At 42.3% G+C, this 24,780-nt stretch overlaps 2 protein-coding genes across 2 annotated transcripts; one reads left to right on the forward strand and one right to left on the reverse strand.

Moving 5' to 3' along the window:
* Window positions 1-11,272: 11,272 nt before the first annotated feature.
* On the reverse strand, window positions 11,273-13,329 carry fam43a (family with sequence similarity 43 member A). The gene has a single exon (XM_071528712.1). The coding sequence runs from the start codon at window positions 13,112-13,114 to the stop codon at window positions 12,074-12,076; it is 1,041 nt and encodes a 346-aa protein (XP_071384813.1). The 5' UTR covers window positions 13,115-13,329; the 3' UTR covers window positions 11,273-12,073.
* A 2,027-nt stretch (window positions 13,330-15,356) lies between these two features.
* lsg1 (large 60S subunit nuclear export GTPase 1) lies at window positions 15,357-24,451 on the forward strand. Its single transcript, XM_071528711.1, is given in 14 exon segments — window positions 15,357-15,569; window positions 16,295-16,421; window positions 17,338-17,458; window positions 17,552-17,638; window positions 18,403-18,489; window positions 18,600-18,663; window positions 19,121-19,294; window positions 20,207-20,542; window positions 21,250-21,351; window positions 21,464-21,607; window positions 22,299-22,422; window positions 22,798-22,877; window positions 23,358-23,528; window positions 23,688-24,451. Coding segments are annotated over 14 exon segments (1,908 nt in total). The 5' UTR covers window positions 15,357-15,467; the 3' UTR covers window positions 23,877-24,451.
* The last annotated feature ends 329 nt before the right edge of the window (window positions 24,452-24,780 follow it).

A 24,780-nucleotide genomic window follows, 5' to 3' on the forward strand; every position in this document is an offset into this window, starting at 1 on the left:
CGGTCCATATTCGTATTGGACATGATTTACATCCTAGAATAGATATGAACAGTCATGCAAAGATATCAGATATGAACAGCAATTTGGAATTGAGCATGAAAGCCTGCAGTGTGAGCGCAGCCTAAGTTAACCTGCATTCCATCTGCGTCTAATGGCTCAGACTGAGATGAACTCTGTGGCCGATGTCTGCCTTCTGTCGCTCTGCAAACACAACTACACCTCTAATTCACTGCCTCTAGGTAGGTCTCTCCTTCCAAGATGATCTCACACAAATACGTGAATTTGTGCTGTGGACACGTATTATGGGAAAATAACGTTTCTCCACCACGAAATGAATTACGTTCCCCCGCAACGAATTGAAATACGTTCATCCACCATGAATTTAAAAACGTTTCTCTGCCACAAATTGAATTACGTCCCCAAGGTTGGTTAACTTTAGGCAAGTAAAACGACTTTGGGTAAATTTAGGCAAGTAAAACAAGTTTGATTAAGGTTATGGTAAAGTTTAGGCAAGTAAACCAACCTGGTTAAGGTTTGGGTTAGGGTTATGGTTAGGCAACTAAATCAGCTTGGTTAAGGTTAGAGAAATGCTTTGGTCATGGTTAAAGTAGAAAAAACATTCGTTAAAAATTAAAATGTGACTTACGGTTGAAATGTACTTTGAAAACGCCACCACCGTTTTATTTCAATGTCACACTACTTCCTGTTTATAGGCGTGTCTCCTTCACGTAACCGCTTTGTGCCGGGAAAACATAAATTCAACACTTTACGTTCCACCAACACGTAATTTGCTGTTAACATGTCATGTTCATTTCACATTTTTCTGTGAGATCAGTCTGCTCCTTCCCCAGGTGCACAGGAAGTGATGCATGCCATTTCTGGCAGCAGCAAAAGCGGTTTGTTTGGAATAAACAGAAGAAGAACTGGGTAGTTAGCATGAGCAGCGATAGCCACCATGGCCACCAAGAAAAGAGCGCCACCTACAGAAACTCAAACTTCAACAGAAAATCCAAAGAAAACGACGCCACAGCACTGCCCACACTGTTTGATTGACAGGTGATGTCTAGGAAGTGCAGAGCAGAAACACCACAGCAATGAGTGCTGAGCATCAAAGATGGAGGCAAAATTGAAAAAAAAACAGGCACTATGGCACTATCTCATGGATTACCACTTTAAAGTTCACCTTACAGTAAGCCGGACAACAAAGTGGGCATAGCAACAGCCATGGTTACCGCATCTTTCCCAGACAGTGTGTGGCACATGAGACCTGATGATAATTATAGTAATTATCTATATATAATAGCTAATTATATATCTATATATAAATATATATATATATATATATATATATATATATATATATATATATAGTGTAATAGCTAATTCCATGGAGACAGCATGAGGGGGCTATGAGATTACAGTCTGCTGTCAGGGAGCGGTGGAAGGCCAGCAAGGTTGCTCTGTTGTTTCCAGGAGCTCACGGCCTCTGTCTTAAGAGGCTTTAAGAGGCTTGGAAGAGATGAGCCGCCATCTGGCTAAATCTCCACCAGCCCGCCACACATGCTGCAGGGTTTGGACGAAGTCCATACCAGTGATGTGGTGTGGTGTTGTGTAGCAAAGGGCAATGTGTGACTTAAAGCAGTGGTTCTCAACTTGGAGGTTGATTGGGGAGGGATGTTTAAGGAAATCTGAAATACTATGTTTCTAATTTACAAATGTATTATAATGTTTCTGTAACAGTCTTTTTCCGGATTTGCATTTGCACACAGCAAAATTGATTTGAGTGTAAAAAGAATGTAAAAACACTATTCCACTGTTTATAGTGTGTGTGTGTGTGTGTGTGTGTCTGTGTGTGTTATACCCCCCTCCACACACACACACACACACACCACCCCCCGAGCCATATAAGCTCTATGAGTGAACAAACAACTCTCCAATCAAAACTTAACTCCAAATAATCCAAATCCAAATCAAAATAATTATCGCTGAAATATCAGCAGTTATTACAGTAACAGTGTTGACTAACAGTGTTGAATAGTGTGCAGCCACTTGGCTTCTTCAAATAATAAATCAAGTGAAATATCCTGAAAGGGCAAAATCAATTGTCATTTGGTGTCAAAGGGCCTGCAACAAGGGGCTGTGAGGAGGTATCACTCCATTTTCAGGGGTTGTGAGCTGAAAATGTTGAAAAACATTTAGAGCAACTTCTGGTTCACATGATGTTTAATAAATGTCTTTCCACAATCAAATTTTCTGTTCTATTCTGTTATGCAAAGCAGACCAAAAAACAGGCTGTTCCTATCACATGCTTGATGATAAATCGTAAACAGGTACAGTCCTTTGAAGATGCACATCGTCCATGTGAAGATTTGGCTTTGCAGCATGACTGACATGGGTGTTTACAGTTTCACAACACATCTGTGTCACCAGCGGTACAATACCTGCAGGGAGTGAACATGCTGGCACACAGCCTTCACTTTACCAGTCTGCTGAGGTCTTTCAAAGGCTTCCATGGTTCACACACAGTTTCCTTTATCTTCCTCTCTTATGTAAAGCTGTTATCTCTTTTAACTTTTTTTGGCTTTGTATGATAATTATAGTACATGCAAAGGTTCTCAAAAGCCAAGACGTGCTAATAGAAAACACAATTCACCGTATGTGACAAAATACAGCTCCATTTTTTCCAGTGTTTACAGACATCGCCGCTTCAAATAAATATTTAGAACTTGTTAAGCTGCCATCATACTGTCAGCCCTTGTCTTGTCATTCAGTATGAGTGAAAAGATATAGAGATATAGATTCTTGATTGGCTGATTGATTTATATTATATTCATATAAAAGGCAGATTTAAGCACAGTACAGTACAGTATAAGCATCATCAGCTGGGTCTTGGGGCCCATACATTCACACACCTCCAGTATTTAGAGTTTTTCACCTCTGCAGCTTTCATGAGTGTGATTCTAAGGAGTGTTTTTTAGACGGAGCGCCAACGGATAAACATTGCTGGGATTTCTGCGAACAAAAGGCCTGTTTTGTTTACATTCCGCTCGCAGGGAAACACATGGTGCGGTGGCTTTGGCCTGTCTGCCTGCAGAACTGCAGTCCTGAACGGTGCGCCGCTCTCTTCATGTGGTTTCCTCTGATGTTCTGTCCTTTGGCCCCTGGTGATGTTCTGTCCTGAAGCCTTCTGATCATGGGAAGCTGGTGAAGAGGTCAGCTATGGGTGGCGATAAGCCGAAGCTCAGAGATGTGGGGTGGTGAACCTTGGTGGGGAAGGTAAAGTGAGTTGAGCTGTGATTTCCCCTCCTCCCAACAACCTCTGTCAAAGTGCCCATGAGCAAGGCACTTAACTCCCTGTTGACCCAGTGGAGCTGCTCTCTGACCAACAAAAGAAGACTGTGGGTATACAGCTCATATGTGGTTGGCAGGGCAGATGCTGAAAAAAGACTGTATCTGCTTAGCCAACCTCTGAATAATAAATATTAGGGATGGGACGGTAACACTTTACAATAAGGGTCACTAAGTTAAGGGTTAGTTAATGCTTAATAAGCATTAACTAACCCTTAATTAACAGTTAACTAATGTGTAATTTACTAATAGTGTTCATGTTAACTAAGGTATTAATTTATACATTATTTAATAGTTTATAAAGATGAGTATTAAATAATGTATAAATTAATACCTTAGTTAACATGAACACCATTAGTAAATGATTACCAGACACATTAGTTAATTAGTTAATTAAGGGTTAAGCATTAACTAACCCTTAACTTAGTGACGCTTATTGTAAAGTGTTACCAATGGAACAATATATTGAAATTCAATATCGCAATACAAAAATGTGACAATACGTATCATGGGGCAATTTCGATATTAGCTACATTTTACTCTGCTGTAGTAATCACAACTGAGACGGCTTGCCCATCACAAATTCACAAGCTCTCCATTAAAATGACATTATTTGCACTTTGTAATGACATTTTAAAATTGTTGTTTACATTCTAGCAAGCCAATGCCATTGCTAGAAAGATTTGTGGCTCAGCAATAAACATAATTCTGCACAGTCATGCTTTGTTATCATAGAACGTTTGTTTATTATATTGTATTGTGGTTGTACTGAATCATATAGTGAGATAAGCATATCATCCCATCCATAATAAATATAGGTTACAGGGTGCAGTTTAGGAGTAAAACTTTGTCTAATGCATGCAGAGATAATGATACCTCTGCTCTCTACAAGCTGCTACTGCACTGCACAGGACCAGACCGCAAATACTTTTTATGGTTTATTTTAGCCTGCTCCAGTGCCAGATAGGTGGAGTTGATCACACAGGACAATACAGTGTGTGCCAAGGTGTTCACAGGAATATATTTGCAACTAAACTTAGTCTTTCCAACTTGCCTGCCTGACGCAATGTTCTTATGTGGTAAACCCCACCCATCTGGTGATCTACGCAGATTAAAGAAAACCCAAGAATTACTATTTGAGCCAGGTCTGTTGTTGTGTGAAAACCTTGTGAATCCCATTTTGGCGTCTTACATGTTTTGACTCCAACCGAAGGATTACAGTGTGTTCTGTGTTTTGGATTAATTCAAAAATGCGTGGTGCTCAAGCTAAAAATGAGGCTGCTTTTCTTCCTCCTCCTTCCTCCTTCCTCTTGCTCCTGAAAAGTCAACATTTAGCAGATACAAGGTTTTCACCTGACAACAGTAATATATTCTCCATAGGTAAAGATACACTGTCTATTTGCAGCAGCAAGAGTAAAATGCCAGCATGTCTGTTCTTTTCTTCATTCTAAATCTCTTCACGCTGTCCACCCTGAACGTCTTACTGGAGCAAAATACTGACATGTGTAAGCGGGTGGAAAAACTGCATTCTCTACAGGTTCAAGGGTGACTGAGTCCAGCCAGCCGGGCCTTTCCACTGAAGAGCTTAGAGCCTGGCTGTCAATAGGACTCCTCTCCATGGATGTCAGCCGATGACATGCTGGCAAAACGCTACCAATCGAATGTCCGCTCAGCCAAAGCAGACACCCTGATCCCCTCTCACAGCAACGATCTGTCAATACAGTCTGTCGGTAGCGTGCCTGTACACAATGCCCTCCATGAAGTTGATCTCAATACAGTGGCCAGGACCTGTCTATCAGCGACGAGGCCTGTCTGTTACAGGTCATGGCAGCCAATGGAAAATTCAGTTGATTATGTTGTTGTGTCCGATCAATGCTCTGGAGTTCCAGGAGTTTTTCATTAGATACAGCGCTGTGTCCAAAACCAAAGAGAACACAGTGATAGCAACGTAATCTAATGACAGCATGTGTGTCACGCAATGCCCTTGGCACAAAGTGCAACTTTCTGGCAAGAGGGAACCTTGACAATAAAACGTCACGTGTTGAGATAACTGTGATTCATAAAACACCCTCAAGGTGGGCAGAAGATAAAAACACCTCAATCCTGCATCAAAGAATTTTTATAATATTGTAAGCCTTTTTAAATTTGGGCTCAAGATTTCCCAGACTTGGGGATATAGTCTTGTTTTGTTATATTCTTCACACCTTTATTCAGGACATATCTGCTCCCTGCAGATATCACTGCTGCTGCCCCAAGCCCTCCTGTCAGAAGATAAAAGCACACACGCACAAATGCACACAGGTACACTCGCACACACACACGCACACACACACGTGTCTCTCCTCTGAGACAAGCCTAAGAACTGAGGTGTTGGACATTGCATCTGTTTCCTGTCTGTATTTGAAACAGGGGAAATACACTTGTGAATTGCACAGTAGTTTTTAGACAGATCTGATCTTGGGGAAAAGTAGGCTACAGTATCTGGCTAACAAACTGAACATATTGCACTAAACTTTCTCTCACTTCCCTCTTCCCACCACACAAAAAAAGCAAAGCAAAGCATTGTGGGGGCATTAGCGTACCCCCCAAATGTCCCCCTTACACAAAACGTGACAACGGATATCTCATTCTAAACGCTAAAAAAAAAAAACACACGGTGAAAGGACTCCATTTTCGATTCTGTGTTGTGCGCAGACAGTCTGTCTGTCTGTGCGAGGGTCACCCCGTGATTTTCTCTCTCTCTACCCTGTTATTATTCCATTTCCTCCCCGTGAACGGAAGGACCAAAATAACCCTGCTGAAATCTATGGCTCTCCGGGGGCAAAGCCTTTGTGTCAGAGAGACTGGAAAACAAGAGCGGCGGTGGCTGAATGGGACACCGAGAGATCTAGAGTTTCGCGGCCTCCCACGGCAACCGTCCACAGACACAGACACGGCTCATTACAGGGGCGGACATTACGGAAACCGACCGAGAGCCGTGGGAGACTCTCCGCATCTATGATTCACAGGGCGAAATGTAGGTTAGGCTGTAACCGAGGCTGAACGACGCCTGGGTGCAAAGTGATGAAATATTCTGCGAGTGTGTTCGAGAGAGAGCACAGAGGTTATGATCCCAACTTTTGGAGACCACAACCACACCAGAACACTTCCTCCTCTCCTTTTTCCTTGTGCTTTGCTTCTTTCCCGACTTGTCTCAGCAATTAAAAGTTTTTTTTCCCATGAAGGTTTTTTTTGTTTTTTTTTAACCAAGTACTCCATTTTAGGTTGCGTAACCCAACTTGCCAGCTGCTGGTGCATAAAATCGCTGACATCTATCAAGATGTTTCACAGACATGGTCGTTTTTAATGGATGTGGATTCTCAATAATTAATTAAGACGTGTCTGTCTTTGCCCACTGAGGTATCTGTTCTCCTCTTCAACCAGAACAGCGCGGCGAGCCTTCGACACCCCAGAGGACGCAGCACATGAAATATTTTGTCAAACGCCTCGGCGTGAAAGTGACTCGGCACAAAAAGTTGCACACTGCGCGCATAGCATGCACAGACACAGATGCACACACACACACACACACATACACATACACACACATACACACACATAGAACTCCTGGAGGACAGCTGTCAGACTCAAACTAATGAGAGTTGAGGCTGGCGCTGCAACGCATCTCTCTCTCTCTCCCTCTCTCTGTCTCTCTCTCTCTCTCTGTCCCTCTCTCTCTCTCTCTGTCTCTCTCTGTCCCTCTCCCTCTCTCTCTCTGTCTCTCTCTCTGTCCCTCTCCCTCTCTCTCTCTGTCTCCCCCCTCTCCCTCTCTCTCTCTCTGTCTCCCCCCCCCTCTCTTTCTCTCCCTCTCTCTCTGTCTCTCTCTCCCTCGCTCTCTGTCTCTCTCTGTCTCTCTCTCTGTTCCTCTCACTCTCTCTCTCTCTCCCCCCTCTCTTTCTCTCCCTCTCTCTCTGTCTCTCTCTCTCCCTCTCTCTCTCTGTCTCCCTCTCTCTCTCTGTCTCTCTCCCTCTCTCTCTGTCTCTCTCTCTCCCTCTTTCTCTCTGTCTCTCTCTCTCTGTCCCTCTCCCCCTCTCTTTCTCTCCCTCTCTCTCTGTCTCTCTCTTTCCCTCTCTGTCTCTCTCTCTCTCCCTCTCTGTCTCTCTCTCTCTCTGTCTCTCTCCCTCTCTCTCTCTGTCTCTCTCCCCCCTCTCTCTCTCTCTCTTTCTCTCCCTCTATCTCTGTCTCTCTCCCTCTCTCTCCCTCTCTCTCACACACACACACACACTCTCTCTCTCTCTCTCTCTCTCTCTCTCACACACACACACACACACACACAGCATCCTGGTAATATCACAAGGAGACTCTTTAACACCTTCTGTCTCTGTGAAACAAAGGGCCGACACACTTTATCTTCCATGGAAAATGCCACTGTATCATATAAACAAAATCAATACCAAGAAAAGTTCACCACAGCTTCTCCTATGCAATTTGTTCTACCTCTAATTGTGAGTTGTGAGCCAGATGCCACCCTACAGCGGTTATTGTAATTGAGGTGTGTGTTGATTACACACCTTCACACTCTAAATAAGAAAGCTCCAAAGCTCCTCCACACCTGCCACCCGAGCGGAGGTAGAGCCTATTCCAAGCATCTATTTACGATCCCGGGGCATGCTGGGGCTTGTTGCTTTTCTGCTACTATTCCTAGATATTTGCTTATGTGTTGCCGCAATAAAGAGAAGGTCAGCATCCCTCCGTGCTCTGATTCAGCCCTATACTGACATCTCTCAGGCTGTTGGTGTAATCAGATCCAGGCTTAGTAATGGCTCTGGTGCTTTCCCAGCTCTCCTCATGCATTATAGAGGAACAGATTTAGTTGCTCGGTTCAAAACAAAGCTGTGTGCCTGGCGCTGGTGATGATCCGGTGCTGCCGTGGCCCGGGGCGGCGTTCCACTAGCGGATAATTAGGAAACTCTTCTCCTCTTCTGGCTCTTTGTCAGGCCAGGCTCCAACCTGCAGATTCTTTAATGCTGTTCACAAATGTTTGTTCTTTTGGATGACAAGCCATGCTTAGGATGGCAATCAGCGGCATTCTCCAGGGAAATTAATTAATGTAACTCGTTTCGATGAAGTGTTGATGGAGTATCACGGCAGCGAGCAACACAGTGCCAAGTCCCCAGAGAGCACTTTGTGTTCATAAGACCGTGTGGTACAGTATCGCTGCTGTCACAGAGCCATTTAACAGCAGATTGGGTGTTTTTAGTTTTTCATGTATGTGTTGAGTACGTTTAATGACCTTTAAGCGCTTGAAACCTGTTAAAAAACCCATGGTATAATTTCAAAAATGCATGAACGTGACTGAGAAAATTAGCTTTCTTCCTTTCATCCCTGAGAAACATTTTTATCTGACAACGAAATGTAACAGCAAGCATGACGGGGCAGGCAAGCATTAAAAACCAATGCCAATGCACTCAGCCTCTGTGATTGATAGACATGATTTTCTGTTGTAAGATGTGTACCCTCCTTCCCTGTGACTCACACATACCTGACAGTAGGTTGAGCAAACACCTTGCTGTTTGTTTAAGGGGAAAGTGAACATAACATCTGACTATCCAAAAGCCTCTTTCTTATTTCCTCTTATCAATCAGGAACTCCACTCTCTCCACGGGCAGCTTCAATGAGTCACGTTTTACAAGCACTGGGTGTCAACAAACCCTATCAAACCATTAATTGTGTGATTAGACTCGCTGCACATGTGGCGGATATCCAGGTAACCCTGGGAGACGGCGAGACTGTGATTGCTTTTGCAGCGGTCGGACACAAGAGTCTGCGGCAAAATGTAGGTCAGGGAGAAACATCCAACTATTGATGCATCCAGCAGCTTTAAATGGAAGAAATAGCAGACAAGTGGCCTGTTCCTCTGCCTTTATATGTGGTCAGAGTGCTAGCCGTCCACTAATTACATATCCTGTTGGTTTTCCTGGTGGTACAGGGCGCACGCTTATGATGTCATATTGTCTTTGCAGTAATTGTAAGGGCGGCTTCGGCGAGGCTGCAGCTGGTGCAGACGGGACATCACACTGCACCAGGAAGGGAAACTAGCTGTGTGGGTTTCTGCGCCCTGTTGCTATTTCCATTCCCATGCATGATTTCCATTTGGCAAGCCCAAAAACAGCAACTGAGTCTCACTTCAGAGTTTGGTGCATGCATGTGTGTGTGTCTATGTGTGTGTGTGTGTGTGTGTGAGTGTGTGTGCGTGTGTGTGTGTGTGTCCCCCGAGAGCACATAAATTGATAATGAGCCACTGTGAAGCTTTTTATAGGACCCACCAACCACTGGCTGAAATACATTAACCTTCTGTCTCTGAATCTCATTCTGAGTCCATGGTGGGAGTGTTTTTGTCTTTTGGTGAATACCTCGGCACGGCCAATGGGATTCTGTCAGCCGGGTGAACAGGCACTGTCCAGATAACAATCCCCATATCCTCCTCCTCTGGGCAGCAACAGGCTCACTTTTCTCCCCTCATGTCTTATTCAGGCTCTGTTAGTGTGCAGCATCAGTGTTGGCGGTGTTAGTGTACAGCGCCCCGGCCCTGGAGGAGCAGCTGTGTGTGCAGCGGTGGCGTGGCTCTGGGGTGCAGCGCTGGCAGACAGACGGAGACCGGCGCTGGGCTCTAGCACCACGCGGCCCTGGACGGGAATACTAATGGCTACATCAATACACCGACTCACACACATCCACAGGAGATGGGAGAGAAACTCCTTTGGGCTTCTCATGAATAATGATATCGCAAACAGCACAATGGCCCCCAGAAGGAGCAAATGCCGCCCCGGCGCCCGTGTGTTTGGGTTATTAATATCCATCTCAGCCATATGACAGGCGAGAACTGTGTGTAGTTCGTGGCATTTGCGTAGGCCTGTTGCTATGTGGGTTTTGGCTGAGTGTGACGAGGAAGTGACAGCGACAGGCCTTCCACATATAGAGCGGCAGTAGAAGTGACAGTGTGCTCGGGCATCAGTCAGTGAACTCATCTAGCCTCTCAGACCAGGGTCACACACGTGCCGGTGTGAGACGTGACTCCTATTCCTGGACGCTGCTGTAAATGTCGCACATTAAACCTGACAGACTGACATTTAATAGTAAAAAGGACTTACGCATGCTTGTATCAGTGCAGGTTTCTTTTCTTTTTTTCCATCTATTTCGTGCTGTCGATCTTCACCAGAGCAACATACACAACATTAGATAGGCACAAGGGAAATTTGCTCTGATCTAAGAATGCAGCAGTTCGTTTGTGACTTAGTTTTGCCTCTAGCAAAACCAAAAGTGCACCTGGTGGATTTTCTTCATTGTAAAGTGACATACAGTATGATGTGATGTATGATTCATTCCGTGTAGTGCGTAAGAGTTACAGCACTGGTTTTGACTGTTGAGATTTCCTCCACAGTGCACAGCCAACAGAGGAAAGCTCTAATGGCAGATAAAGAACAGTCAGTACCTTGTGGAAGGACCTCGGATGCTTCCTGCTGCTTTGACATTATAAGGCCCATGTGATGTTGTTACTGACGTCCTCCTGCGTGGCCTGGCTGCCCCTGAGGCCGGGGACAATGAATGGGTCTTTAATACCTCAAACACATAACTTCTGCAGCCAATTGCCCAAAACTGATTTATGGAAAAGGATTCGATCCACCCAAAGCTATTAAAAACAAAGTATTTACCCCAGGTGATAACACTGATATTATGCCCCTTATTGCTGAAAATGTCATGTTTCAGTTTCTAGCCACAACGTGACTTTTACTCAGCAGTAAGACTCTGACCTCAATTTTGAAACTCTCAAGGTGAATCCCCACTCAGATTAAAGAGTGCTAATGGAAAACATGACCTACTTGTTTTCCAGCACAATTCTATATATGAACATATGAACTATGACGACACTTTTATATCACTTTCTTTTGTTTTTATTGGTAATTTTGTGAGGTTCACATAACAAACCACATTTTTTCTTCTTTAAAAAATAACAAATATTTGTATACTTATATTTAATGCATCTTACTTTGTACATCTTAATACATAAAGGTGTTTTTTTCTTTTGCACAGCAAAGATATGACATTTATGTTTATGACAACATACCAAGAGACGATATTATGTACATGGCAATCAACATAATACTCGACTGAATTCCACAACAGTGCAAAATAAAAGAAATGAACAGGCTAATACAAAAGCGCCCTGAAAGGAAAGTTAAGGATGTCTACTTAGACCCACTGAACCAGTTAGGAAACGTGCTTTCAAAACGGAATGTGTTTTTTTCATTTTTTGGATAATTGCGGACACTTTTAGAGAGAAAATGGCATTTCCACGAGAGAAACAGGTTGGGTAAACAAGCTTTAGGCTAAAACAAATCCTCTTAAATAAAATAGATGGAATTAGTGCCGTGCGTCCTAGGGCGCACTGGGATTTCGTGGGTTCAACCAGTCATCTCTAAGATGAGCATGCACTTGTTTTTGTTCCTTTTTTTGTGTGTGTATTCACGTTTCTCAAAATATCATTCAGCAATTGTGTGTGTCCTTGTGCTGGTTATTGTCCCAGAACCTTTGAGGGTCTTTTCTGTATCCTTTCAAGTCGGCGTGGAGGCACAATAGATAGGCAAACACTCTCCAACACAAGATAAACGACAGAAGAAATGTTTCTTGTGGAAACCTCATGGCTGCACAAAAAAATGCATCAGTGGCGCCGAAATGCCCAAATCATTCAGGCAATTTCCTGCATCTTTCCCTCCTCGAATCCATTCGTGACCGGAATGGGCTCCTGGTTGCTCTCTATGGAGGATTCACTACCCGTGCTCTCTCCGGAGAGCAGTCTGGTGACTCTGAGGTCAGCTTTCAGTGTCTGCACGTCGTTTCCTATGCTCATCTCTCCGAGGTCATTAATAATCTGAGTCAACTCCTGTTTACCGTTGGCAACACAATCATCGTCCGTGTCCAGAATGTCCTCACACTCAAAGTGCATCGCTTTCTCCTCTTCCTCCTCCCCGACCGAGTCCTCCGTGATGGAGCCCAGTTTGGGTGCGCTCCGGCTGCGCTCCACCGGGGGTTTGTAGTAACACTGTCCGTTCAGGAGCTTCCTGAGGGGGACCAGCGGGATGGTCTGCTCCCCTATGAGCTGCTGCTGCTGGTGCCGGGCATCATCCCTCCGCTTTAGTCTTTTGAATTCGGCCAGAGCCGTCGCCGAGGTCTGGTACAGCAACAGCGCCATGGCCTTCGCCTTCTCCGGCTTGGACACCAGCACTGCGTGGCACCGCAGCATCACCGCCTTGTGCTTCATTTCGTGCCTGTATATCCAAGCGAAAATTTTGGGTAGCCTCGGGTCTGCGACGCAGTAAGTTATCCGGTGCAGTAAGTACAAGTGTCCCGGTCTCCTCGCCTTGTCGTCCACATGCACCATGCGGATGCCCTGCGAGCTGATGGTCAGCTTCATCTTGGTCCCGTTCTTGCCCATTTCGCTCTTGCCCCAGATCTTGCTCACCGCCACGTCCGTGCAGCCGTCCCCTTTGGACTGGATGGTGGTGGCGTTCCCCAGGTACAGCACCGTGTACGTGGGGTCCTCGCTGGTGATCTTCACCTTTTTCCTCTTGGACTTGAACATGCTTCCGACCCTGTTGAGCGCGCTCTCCGGGCAGGACTTGGCGAAGGAGGTGAGCGCCGAGTAGTTGAGGCTCACCGCATAGCCCTTCTGCTTGGACTGCTTGTCTTCCTCAATCAGGTCGAACTTATTCTTCTTCCAAGGCAGCATTATATGGCTGTTTCCTGTCAACAGCAATAAAATCTACGAAGAGATAAAAAACCTAGAAACTTTTTTATTGCACCTAAAGCCTATCAGTGTTTTACTGTCCTGTCAGGTCATTTATGAGTTACTCCATGATCATAAACGGCTAAGACACTCTGCACTTCATCTGTCCATCCTCTAAAGTGTTCTTGTCCATTGTAGCGTCTTCCCATCCCATAACATTGTAGTGCAGATTGTAGTCTACTGGAAGTGGGACTGTCTACACGGTTTATATACTGGGAAAAACCATTCCAGTGTCTGTAGGGGGGTGAGGTGAAAGCGGCGGGCTGAACCAAAGGAGAATACAGCTGTACTGTGTTGGCTGTGTTCACTGATACAGACCACAGAGATCTGCTACCTGGTTCCTTATGGCTGCAGAATAACTGTCTGTTATATATTTAGATAAACACCTGACATTACAGAGTAATAACTCAAAGATGATACATATAGGCTATAGCCATTATAACACAAACACATTTTTGAAAGCATACACAGCAAAACTATAAACGGTAATATACTATGGGAATATTATTGAAATATTATAGTGATCCCATAGGTGATAAAAAAAAAATAAAAAAAAAACCCCCAAAAAAACATCAAGTATAAGGGAACTCACTATTGAGAACCATAGACATACACATATTAATAATAGCACAGGGGATTAAAAAATACCATGAAGTATGAGATCACACTACAAGTCCCTATATTAATATTACAGGAACATTACAGTGATGCCACAGAATAAAAAAATCAAAAAATCCATGAAGTACATGATAAAGTTACTATAAAATCATCATAGAATAACATATATAGACACACTCTGAGTCGCTATAGCAATATTATAGGAATAATATAGTAAGATCATAGGAGATAAAAAAAAAAAAAAAATCACAAAATATGATAAGGTCACTATAAAATCACCACCAAAATACCACAGTCAAACTATAAATCCCTATGGGAACATTCTAGAAATATTATTGTGCTTTGTCGCCAGGGTTTAAACATAATTAACTTTACGTTGCCACATCTCCACCTTCAAATATCCTATATCAATTTTGAAGTGTTAAAACTTTATATTTTGTTTACATTGTTTACATTTTACCTAACCATAAATTAGATTTAAAAGAGGTCAATTTCCCTTTAATTTGCATTTGCCAAAGATTGAACTCGAAGTCTGAAGTGCTTACACATTTGAAATAACTATAGGCTACAAGTGTTTTGAACTGGTTTGGTCTTCTTACCAGAAATGTGAGAATACAGTAGCATAGTCTACAAGTCAGTAAATCGTATTTGTTTGTCTTGGCCCAAGGTAGAATGTGGTCATTCAAAAAATTGTTCTATGCTGCCATCTATTGGTTCGTGATCTCTCTCTCTCTCTCTCTCTCTCTCTCTCTCTCTCTCTCTCTCTCTCTCTCTCTCTGTCCCTCTGTGTGTGTGTGTGTGTGTGTGTGTGTGTGTGTGTGTGTGTGTGTGTGTGTAACGACGGGCTTAACTTTTTACTGTACACATTATGAACTTTTGATTTACAGTGAATTATGAAAATATGCATCAGACAAAAAAGCATGAATAAATGAATGCTGAATAAAAATATTATGGAACATTACTATTTTTTAAATGAATTATACTAGCCTTACTTGTACTGTAGAATATATTTTTGTCTACATCTTGTCACTGAGAAACAAACAAAAAGAAGCATATCTTTTTTACATAACGTAACAGGACAATGTTCATAATTAAATACAATTAAATATAATAATCAACATCAATTATATCATATATTACTCCATATTCTTATTAGGAGTAGTAGCAGCAGCAGCAGCAGTAGCATATAAAAGTATTATTTTAGTTGTATTTGTAGCTGAAATAATAATAGTAGATGTAGGCTAGTAGTAGAAAATGTAAAAATGCAAACTACGATATATCTGTTGCGCATGCGGAACTCTTCTTTGGACTGTCCTATTTTCTTCAGGGCATATTTGATAGCTGGACAATCGTGTGGAATGTACCATAACACGTTAGTATAAAGCGTTTATAATAAAGGGGACGTCATATCAAGGTTTGAAAAGTTGCATTATTGAGTTATATATATCCAATGCAACGTTTGTTTTTTCATTAAATGCCTCTGTCACTAATTGCCAAGTAATCTGTAATTGTCTAGATAAATCACTTGAGTGGTGTGTTCCATGTCACTTCCGCTTCTTACGACAACAACTCCTTCTCCCACATGGGGCACAGCAGCTAGTAACAGAAATTGTTTTTCACTGTTCAGTTTTATCATTTCAGCGTTATTTCTGTGAAGTGACAACAACGAGAAGTCAGTATGGGCAAGAAGAAGGCCGGTGGAGGAAGCGCCGGACTCGGCAGAGCTTTGATAAAGGAGAGACTGCAGGCAGGCCGAGGAAACAAGAGGGGCGACACCTGGGTATGACTACAGTTTTTTTTCAAAAACTCTTAAATAGCCACATCATAGTAGATAGCTGTTCATAAACTAACTGATGCTGTCAAGTCCAAAACCAACGATGACACCGTTTGAACTGTCAACGCGTAAACTGAAGAGAAGAACACTTATCATTAGCAACGATCCGCTCTGTCCCTCACGCCAAACTCCGTTCAAAAATCTGTCATTTTAACGCTGCCTTGCTTATCGGCAAATATGTACACACCTTAGAACATAACGTAATACCTTTTACTGATCAATATACGTCTGGGGTAGATTCGGCATATAGATAATCCATCGGGCGGCACTTCGTTGCAATAAAATCTCAACTTTTGGAGTTGGTTCCAAGTAGAAGTAGCCTAGTTAAAGGCTGCTTGTGGATTGAATGTGTGCCGAATCGAAGAGTAGATCTCAACTTTTTGTAAAAGAACTTACCTTATGTTCTACTGTGTATATACATCTGCCGATAAGCAAGGAAACTTTAAACCGCCAGATTTTTAAATAGAGTTTGGCTTGATGTTCTCTCCATGTAAGAGAACCACACATATTGAGGCTAAGTTCTCATGACAGTTCAAAGTACTGTGTATATTGGAGACACTTTTTCTGTAACTGTAACCACCTCAGCCTAATGTGTGCCACTACTCCATGGTTTGTTCTTGGTAACCAGTGTATGTAGTTAGTTGACATTTAATTTGGTTTCACATTTCCAGCTCCACACCAGTGAACTGAACGATGGCTACGACTGGGGACGGCTGAACCTGCAGTCAGTGACGGAGCAGAGTTCAATGGATGACTTTCTGGCCACTGCTGAATTGGCGGGAACAGAGTTTGTTGCTGGTAGGTGATACCTCAGTTAACTATTATGTAGGCATTGTGTTCAACAGTGTACACCCACCCAATCTCTTTGTTGGGCCAAAGAATGTCAGTCACTTCCACTTTCATTACTACTGACAAACATGTATGATGGGATAAAGGTGTAGCCCTAATACATGTTCTCTGATTCACTCATTGTATGGGGGGAAACATGGTGTTAAGCTCCATGCCAAAATCTGTCAATTTAATGTTAACTGTTAAAACAAATTCACACTGGTTGCTACAGCAGCCCCCTAGTATGTGTTTTGGTGGAAGAAGACAAAGGAACAACAGACAAATCGGTTATGAAAGTTGACATTTTATTGAAATAAGTGCTGCATAATGTATAGTGAATTTACCAGTGAATTGCCATGTAATGAGCAAGATATCATTTTCATACTTTACCGAGTTGTGGCATGTAGGCTGACTTTGACATGATGTTCTCTCATATATGTGTCTTTTCTTAGGCATAGAATATACTTATTCAACAACTTTCTAATTACATTTCCCCATTTTATGAGTGACAACTAGGACTGGTGGGCTCACAGGATGCCCTCTTCCTCAGCAGTATAAAGCATCCTCTTGTGCTATGTTTAATATATTTTTTTACATATTTACATTTAGATGCTTTTATATTTGTATTTATGCATCTGGTTACAATGCAAATTTCACCTCAAGGACAATAAAGTTGAACTGAACTGAATTGAATCCTCAGTTACCCCCACACCACTGCTTAGGTCTTGACTGTTATCAGGCCTTAAACACATAGGAGGGTGAGAGGAACTTGGATTTCTGGAGACCGCTCTAGAGAGTCCTCAATTATTTATGTCTTAAATGTCAGCGTGTTATGTATTCCGTTATCTACTGCTTTCTCTGACTGTGTCCTCGATTGTCTCCTTAGAAAAACTCAACATTAAGTTTGTACCCGCGGAAGCCAGAGCGGGCTTACTAACAGCTGAGGAGAAAACCAGGCTGAAGAAGCTGCATGAAGACAACAAGCACTTCCTCAGAATCCCACGACGGTGAGCTGCACGGATCCAGCTGATTTAGTTACACCGCTGTATATTTTGTGTTTAAATGTCCTGATGTTACAGAATATTTCTCCTTGTTTTAAGGCCCCACTGGGATGAAAGCACCAGTCCAGAATCTCTTCAGCTAGCAGAGAAAGACAGCTTCCTGGAGTGGAGACGAGAGCTCGCACAGTACGTAAAATTCTGTGTTCCTCGTCACATTTCCTGTTACAAAGACTGTGTTTTTATAAGCAGTAATTTTATTCAACGGCTACCATTGAATGCTTACTGTCTGAAAAGTTTGGTACATAAATAAGAGCGTCATACATAAATGGGATTAAATTATCTGTAAGTCATTAGAGGGACAGGTTTTTTATGGATTTCAGAACCGCTAAGAAGCCACTGCAATGGTATTACCAAATTAGAGGTAATACCATTGTAATAGAAAATAATGCAAATGTTTAATAAATCTTTTATTATTAATCAATACTGTTGTTACTGTTACTAAGTAATGTAATTGTAGTACCAGTAGTTCAGTTTATTTGCACATTAATAAGAAATCACATAGTAAAAGGGTAATTAAAGTTTGGTTATGGCAAATACTGCAGGTGAGATTTTTTTTTTTTTTTTTTTTTAAACTCACTTAAAACAAAACAATAAAATGATAAAATACAAATAGTAGCAATGGGATGAAACACAAAACACAACAAGTAGTACTGCTGACGAACTGAAAATGAAACAAACAGCACTAAACAAATCAAATAAACAAAAAAGAAAAAAATGTGATGAGTGCTGAATTTCAGTTAACATGTTATGCAATCAGGGGTATACGTTTATTGGGTATTTTACAATGGCTGTCTATTCTATAATATGTGATTTGTGTGATACCTGCGTAGGATTATCAATATCAGTAATTTAAGCGACACTGATCAGTTACTCTTACTGTCATTGTAAAGGTTGGAAGAGGAGCAGAAGTTAATTCTCACCCCGTTTGAGAGGAACTTGGACTTCTGGAGACAACTGTGGAGAGTGATCGAGAGGAGGTAGAAACCAAAGCTCTGTCTCTCTCTGTCGATTCAGTCCTCACTTTGATGGTAAACATGTTCTCCTCATGTGACACTCATGGCTAAAACGTTTTGATGTTTTTCTCCAGTGATGTTGTGGTTCAGATCGTCGATGCCAGAAACCCTTTGTTGTTCCGTTGCCTGACCTGGTGAGTACATTTCTTTGACTAGCGGTGGGGCTGGTTCATTGGGGAAAGAGGTGGGTGTACTGCAAGCATACCTGCCCATATATTTTATGACAATTAGGCTTGCATTAGGATGCATGGGTATATTCTAAATGCTAGATGGTGTAGGCGTTTTTGTTGTGGAACCATTTGTCTCTTTTTTTTGTATCATTATTTATCACCTTGATTTGTTTTTCCTCTTTTGAGGGTGAGATGTGTTTATAAGTCCCTGGAGGTTTTCTGTATCACCTGCACTTATTTTTTCTCATTTTCCCCACTGCTTTTTTTTTTTTTAAATCATTTTTGCAAAAAAACATGAAATAACTAGCGCATACAAAAGGTTGGTATAGTCTGTATTCCTGTGTATACTCAACTACGCTAGTGCCCATGACCAGCAAAAATGAACCTACCGTTTTGACCACACCTTTCCTGTTGTGTGGTAGGAGGCGTATGTAAAGGAGGTGTCCCAGGACAAGGTGAACATGCTGCTGGTGAACAAGGCCGACCTACTGACCAGGGAGCAGAGGCGAGCCTGGGCCAGACACTTCCAGAGAGAGGGGCTGAGGGCGGTTTTCTGGTCCGCCCTGGCTGAGAGCGACAGGCTGGACGCAGAGGACAAGGTGAGGAGGAGGAGCTGTAACCAGTTTGCTTTTACAGATTTCAGCTTGATTGAACCTTTGTCAGCTCTTGAATCAGCCTTCAGACCCCTGACAAAGGCTCATTCGAGCTGAAACGCATCACTCAGTTTTAACCTTTCAGATTGTCCATGTGAAATATAGGCCTTTAACTTTTGCTATCACAACAGAGTGCCTCAGACCCTCTTTGGTTTTTAAAGAGTCACTAACCCAAATCTGTGGTGAAGCCTGACACCTAATGGTGAAAAGCAGGGCACTGAACTGGCCATCTGCTATGGGCTGGTCTTTGGTGGTGACCTCACCTGGCACCAAAGACCAGCAATAGCAGATGGCCAGTTCAGTACCCTACTTTAGTTACTCATTAATACGTTCTTGTAGTGTCCTTTCCAAAGAGCACCTGATTGCTTCCTGCCATGTACATTTCTGTAGTAGCACTCCCAAATCATTGGTCTTTACTTATCAAGTCATGTCGAGTAAAGTGTATTTATATAGCCCTTTATCACAAGCATGTCTCAAAGGGCTTTACATACCATGTCATATATCATACTACATCACTATATACCATACTACATCATATACATATACATACACATAGTACATGATGAACATAAACTTCATGGTGAAGTTTATGTGGTCAGTTGATCCATCCACTGATACATCTGTGCTGCTATTAGAAACTTTATGAAAACTGTTGTCAGGCTACATCCTCCACACTATAAAACTGTATAAAGCCTGCTAAAACTAGATAGTCATTTAATGGGCATACAAGCTTCTCTTCAGCTCCGAATGGTTTGGCGAGATGCTTGCAAACATTTGGTTGTTCCCGGTGCTCTTTGGCATCCTCAGATTGGCTGTCTGTGAAGCTTGTATCAAAGTGTCTGACTTCTCTGCCCACAGGGCGTGGAAAGAGAGGATCCAGAGGATGGAGAGAGTGACCCAGAAGATGAAGGGCAGCCAGACGATGAAGACATGAGCCAAACAGAGGCAGACAGAGAGGAGGGGGAGGAGGAGGAGGAGGAAGGGAGTGGTATAGAGGAAGAGCAGCAGGAAAAGGTAACTGTTGAGGAAGAGGACTGGCACACCTGCTCAGAAGATGAGGACGGGGAAGAGGAAGAGACTGCTGGTTCTTTCCACAACTCCAGCCGTCTGCTGCACAAGGACGAGCTGCTGGCCATGTTTACATCTGCACACAGTGGGTCCAAGTGTAAAGAGGGACAGCTGACTGTAGGGCTGGTGGGTAAAAACTTAACACTTGCTGCTAATATGAATAGATTCCTGTCACCAAATGTTTAGAGAGTGATTACAAAATGATTAGAAAATGATTAGATGGATATTCTGCAATAGCCATTTTCTGCTTCTACTGCTTTGTCATAGAGGAAGAGGTGATAACATATTTTTACTATTTCTCCTTTTGTTGTCACTCCTCAGCATAGTGGCATTTACCTCGTCAACATTCGTAACCACTTTCCAAACATTCTGTGACAAGTGTCTATTGAATTCAGGACATTAATATAACAATGAATACCCAAGATGGCGCTGTTTACTGTGGTTACGGGTGTGAAAGTGCCATAGCAGACAACATTCCCAAAGTACACATAATCACAGAATTATTATGGCCATTGTACTATCTGAAAAGTTTTCTACTACAAACTAGTAGAGACACAGAAGGACTTTAAAAAATGGAGCAGTGAAGCAAGAAAAATCACGAACTAATTCCCTGGTTACCACAAGAGTCGGCATAGCAACCAGTAAGACACAGCTGGTCGTGCTTATTGGAATTATCATGGTTAGAACATGTCCTTGACCAATCAGATTGCTTGGCTGAAACTATCCATTGTATAACACTTGTTACTGCTGTACAAATTTCCAGCTCTGAGTATGTAACGGCATAGCTCAAACCTATTTTCTGTTTGATAAGTTATGATGCATGTATTCAACAGGTCGGGTATCCTAACGTGGGAAAGAGTTCAACCATCAACACCATTTTTAGGAACAAGAAGGTTTCCGTCTCAGCCACTCCGGGACACACCAAGCACTTTCAGGTACAGGGCCGCTCTCTAAGCCGCTCCACATGAACTCAAGACATACATTACATCAGCAGGTAGCCCAAGGTGCCCTTGTTTCTGCATCTGACTGTGTGTGTGTGTATTGCAGACTCTGTATGTGGAGCCAGGCCTGTGCCTCTGTGACTGCCCTGGTCTGGTCATGCCCTCCTTCGTGTCGACCAAAGCTGAGATGATCTGCTCTGGGATCCTGCCCATCGACCAGATGAGAGACCACGTACCTGCCGTCTCCCTCATATCCTCCTCTGTGCCACTGTGCACCGCAACACTCACAGCTCAGCATATTATAAACACATAAACACGCTACATGTAGGATTTTAACATCAGTAAATCATTACCACATTAATTTTGACACAATTTGAAAATTACAATTAACAAATGAGACCATTGGCAAGAAGACTGACATCCCTACCAGCCTCTACATTGCATTTTACATTGCGTTCAATTTGGAGGGAAATCTGCTGGATTGCTTTACAGCACAAAACAGGAAGAGGGCGCTGTTCTTCCAGAGCAAACGGAGCTAAAGCTTTCAGAGTTTCACACAATGGCAGATGGTGGAACGAGTGAAAGACCGATGGAAAAATCACTTCCAACATGTTTATCCTCTTCAGTAAAGCCAAAGAGAAAACCTTTGACTGAAGAAGCAAAGATTCTCTTTGCTACAGGATGCAACAGGATTTATGGAAAATGTGGTCTTAATTTTGAGGAACACTAGCACTAACATTACCACTGGTGTAAAGTAGAAGCTATCAATCATCTTGACCATAGTCTCATTTGTTAACATTATTATCACAATTAATTTGACAATGATATTTAAAATGCTGTTGGTAGAACTCTTGATTTGTGGATCATGAAGCTCACAGCACTATCAGGTTCAAGCATCACTTGGATGGTTACGGTGGTTAAGCCCTTAACAGAACTGTCACGTGTGTCAGTCTGTCCCTCGCCACGTGTTAGAGGGCACCTACGGCATCAACATCATCCGGCCACGAGAGGACGAAGACCCCGACAGATCCCCCTCCTCTGAGGAGCTGCTGATGGCTTATGGCTGTGAGTCCAAAACTACCAGACACAGACACAGAGAATTAAATAACAATATGCCTATTTGTCAGCATGCAACTCAAGATGGAGATGAACTGTGACGGTGACCCAGTGAGCAATTTAGGCTGAGCTAATTCAGTATCATCTTTTATATCACTTCTTAACATGCATTTTATACACTTGCTATTATGTAATTGTTTTTGATTTCTTGTGTTGTTTCTTAGTTTGTTTTTTAAACTCATTTTGTTTACTTTCTCTTGAATGAATTTCCTATTTTTATCTCCTTCATATTTTGCTATTGTTGTTTTTATGCATCTGTAAAGCACTTTGTAAACTCTGTAAAGTGCTATATAAAGTTTATTATTCTGGTTTCCTCTTATTCAGACATGAGAGGCTTCATGACGTCGCACGGCCAGCCTGACCAGTCCAGATCAGCCCGCTACATCCTGAAGGATTACGTCAACGTAAGTCCCAGACCTGGGTCAAGTGTGAAAAATTCCAGTTGCAAATGCTTTCTATTGTTTATTTTTGCCAATTTAGGTTGGGTGGGGTTGGCTTCGTGGGAACATACAGTGAGTACCAGAATGTTTAGACAATCACTTGAGAGTATTTGAAAGTCAATTCACTACACTTCTCTGTGATTGAAACCCCAAGCAGGATAAATAAATGGTAAGAAATATTTGCAACTACTGGTTGACCCAGTTCACCCCCATCATTATACAATATATCTACTTCCACTGTATGTAATGATAAAGTGGAGGCCACTGGCCATAAAGCTGTGTATTGGAGTAGCTGTTTTGTAAAAGCATCTTACGTTACGTAATCATTGAGAATGTATGTGTAACTTTTTGATTTGGCAAATTGTTGCCATGCCATATGTTGCCCCAAAAAGGGTCCATAGAAAATCCTCTCCTTAACACATTGTCAATGTTGGTTCCTTATAGGGCAAGCTCCTGTACTGCCACCCTCCTCCCCATATTAACGCAGCAGACTTCCAGCCACAGCACAATAAGTTCCAGACAGAAGACCCAGACAACAGTGACCCCAGCAAGACAACCAACAAACACAAGGTCAAGAGAATTGAAAACCCGGTCGACAAGAACTTCTTCCATCAGGTACAATATTTCTTCTACCATCTTCTTACTAGATAGGAAAATGTTATAATGGTTATCCACTGTCAGCAAATCAAACAATACGTATAGGCATGGCTGCAGAAGAGAGGCCATTTGTTATTTAACTGAATGTTTGACATTGTATGGGATCTCTGTTTTTAGGAGAACGTGCGGGCGCTCACCAAGGGGGTCCAGTCTGTGATGGGCTACCGGCCAGGCAGCGGCCCAGTCGGCCCAGCTGACCCAGGGAAAGCTGGCTCAGAGCTGCCGGTGAACAAACCCTGGAAGAAACACGGCAACAGGAACAAGAAAGAGAAAGTACGCCGGCTCACCAAGCACCTGGACGCCTGACGATCTGAGGACTTTCAAATCACTGATCATTTCGACTGGAATGGAAAAACCCTAAAGGACTGTTCACATGCAATTCCAAAGGAATTAATGCTGACCTGCATCTGTAGATAGATGCAGGGCCCTAATCATGTGAGTGTGGAAAGGTTGGGCTGTCTTGATGTTAACAAATGAAATACATTGTTCATAACGTATTGCTCTTCTTTGAAGGTCATGATAGTGCAGTGCATTCCATCAACTGGATCATCAGTTGAACAGCAGATCTCACTACAGTGACCCATGTTCTGAAGTGGAATAAACTGAATTTTATGAGGAGAAAATAAAATATAAATTTGCTCAGAATTTTTAAGTCGTTTTCAGATCTTCATTAAACAGATGATTTACTGTATATGGGATACTGCCTTCATCCATATGCAGTTATGACTCATGTAACTAAATTGGATGGTAGAATATGTATCACATGTTAATGTGTCACTTCTTTCCTAGATTTCCACAGTGATTGTTTTTGTTAAAACTGCACAATGTAATTTATGGGAAGAAAAATGACCTGTATCATTCACAAATGTGTAGAACTTTAAAATGACAAATTCAAATAAATTTTAAAGCAAAGAGAGCTTATATTTTGTAAACCAGCAGCAAATCCACTTTACTTTCTACCCTCATATAGTTTTAGATTAGATTAGAGCCACGTGAAAAAGTTGAGTTATGAGATTAATCGTAAAATTCTGAGAATAAAGTTAGAATTCTCAGATTAACTCAGAATTGTGACTTTATTCTCTTTCTGACTTTTTTCACTTTAAATTTTGAGACAATTTTTTTTTTTCATCTGTGGTCCTAATCTTCTTCACCAGTTCAAGTCTGAAAATATGCAAAACTTTTTAAAATTCGTTTCTAAAGCGACACAGTG

The sequence above is a fragment of the Centroberyx affinis genome, unplaced genomic scaffold, assembly GCF_046629955.1.
Source record: "Centroberyx affinis isolate AG114_WGS23_722 - 3 ecotype Tasmania unplaced genomic scaffold, CSIRO-AGI_Caff_v1 ptg001712l_1, whole genome shotgun sequence".
In the NCBI taxonomy this organism is placed as follows: Eukaryota; Metazoa; Chordata; class Actinopteri; order Beryciformes; family Berycidae; genus Centroberyx; species Centroberyx affinis.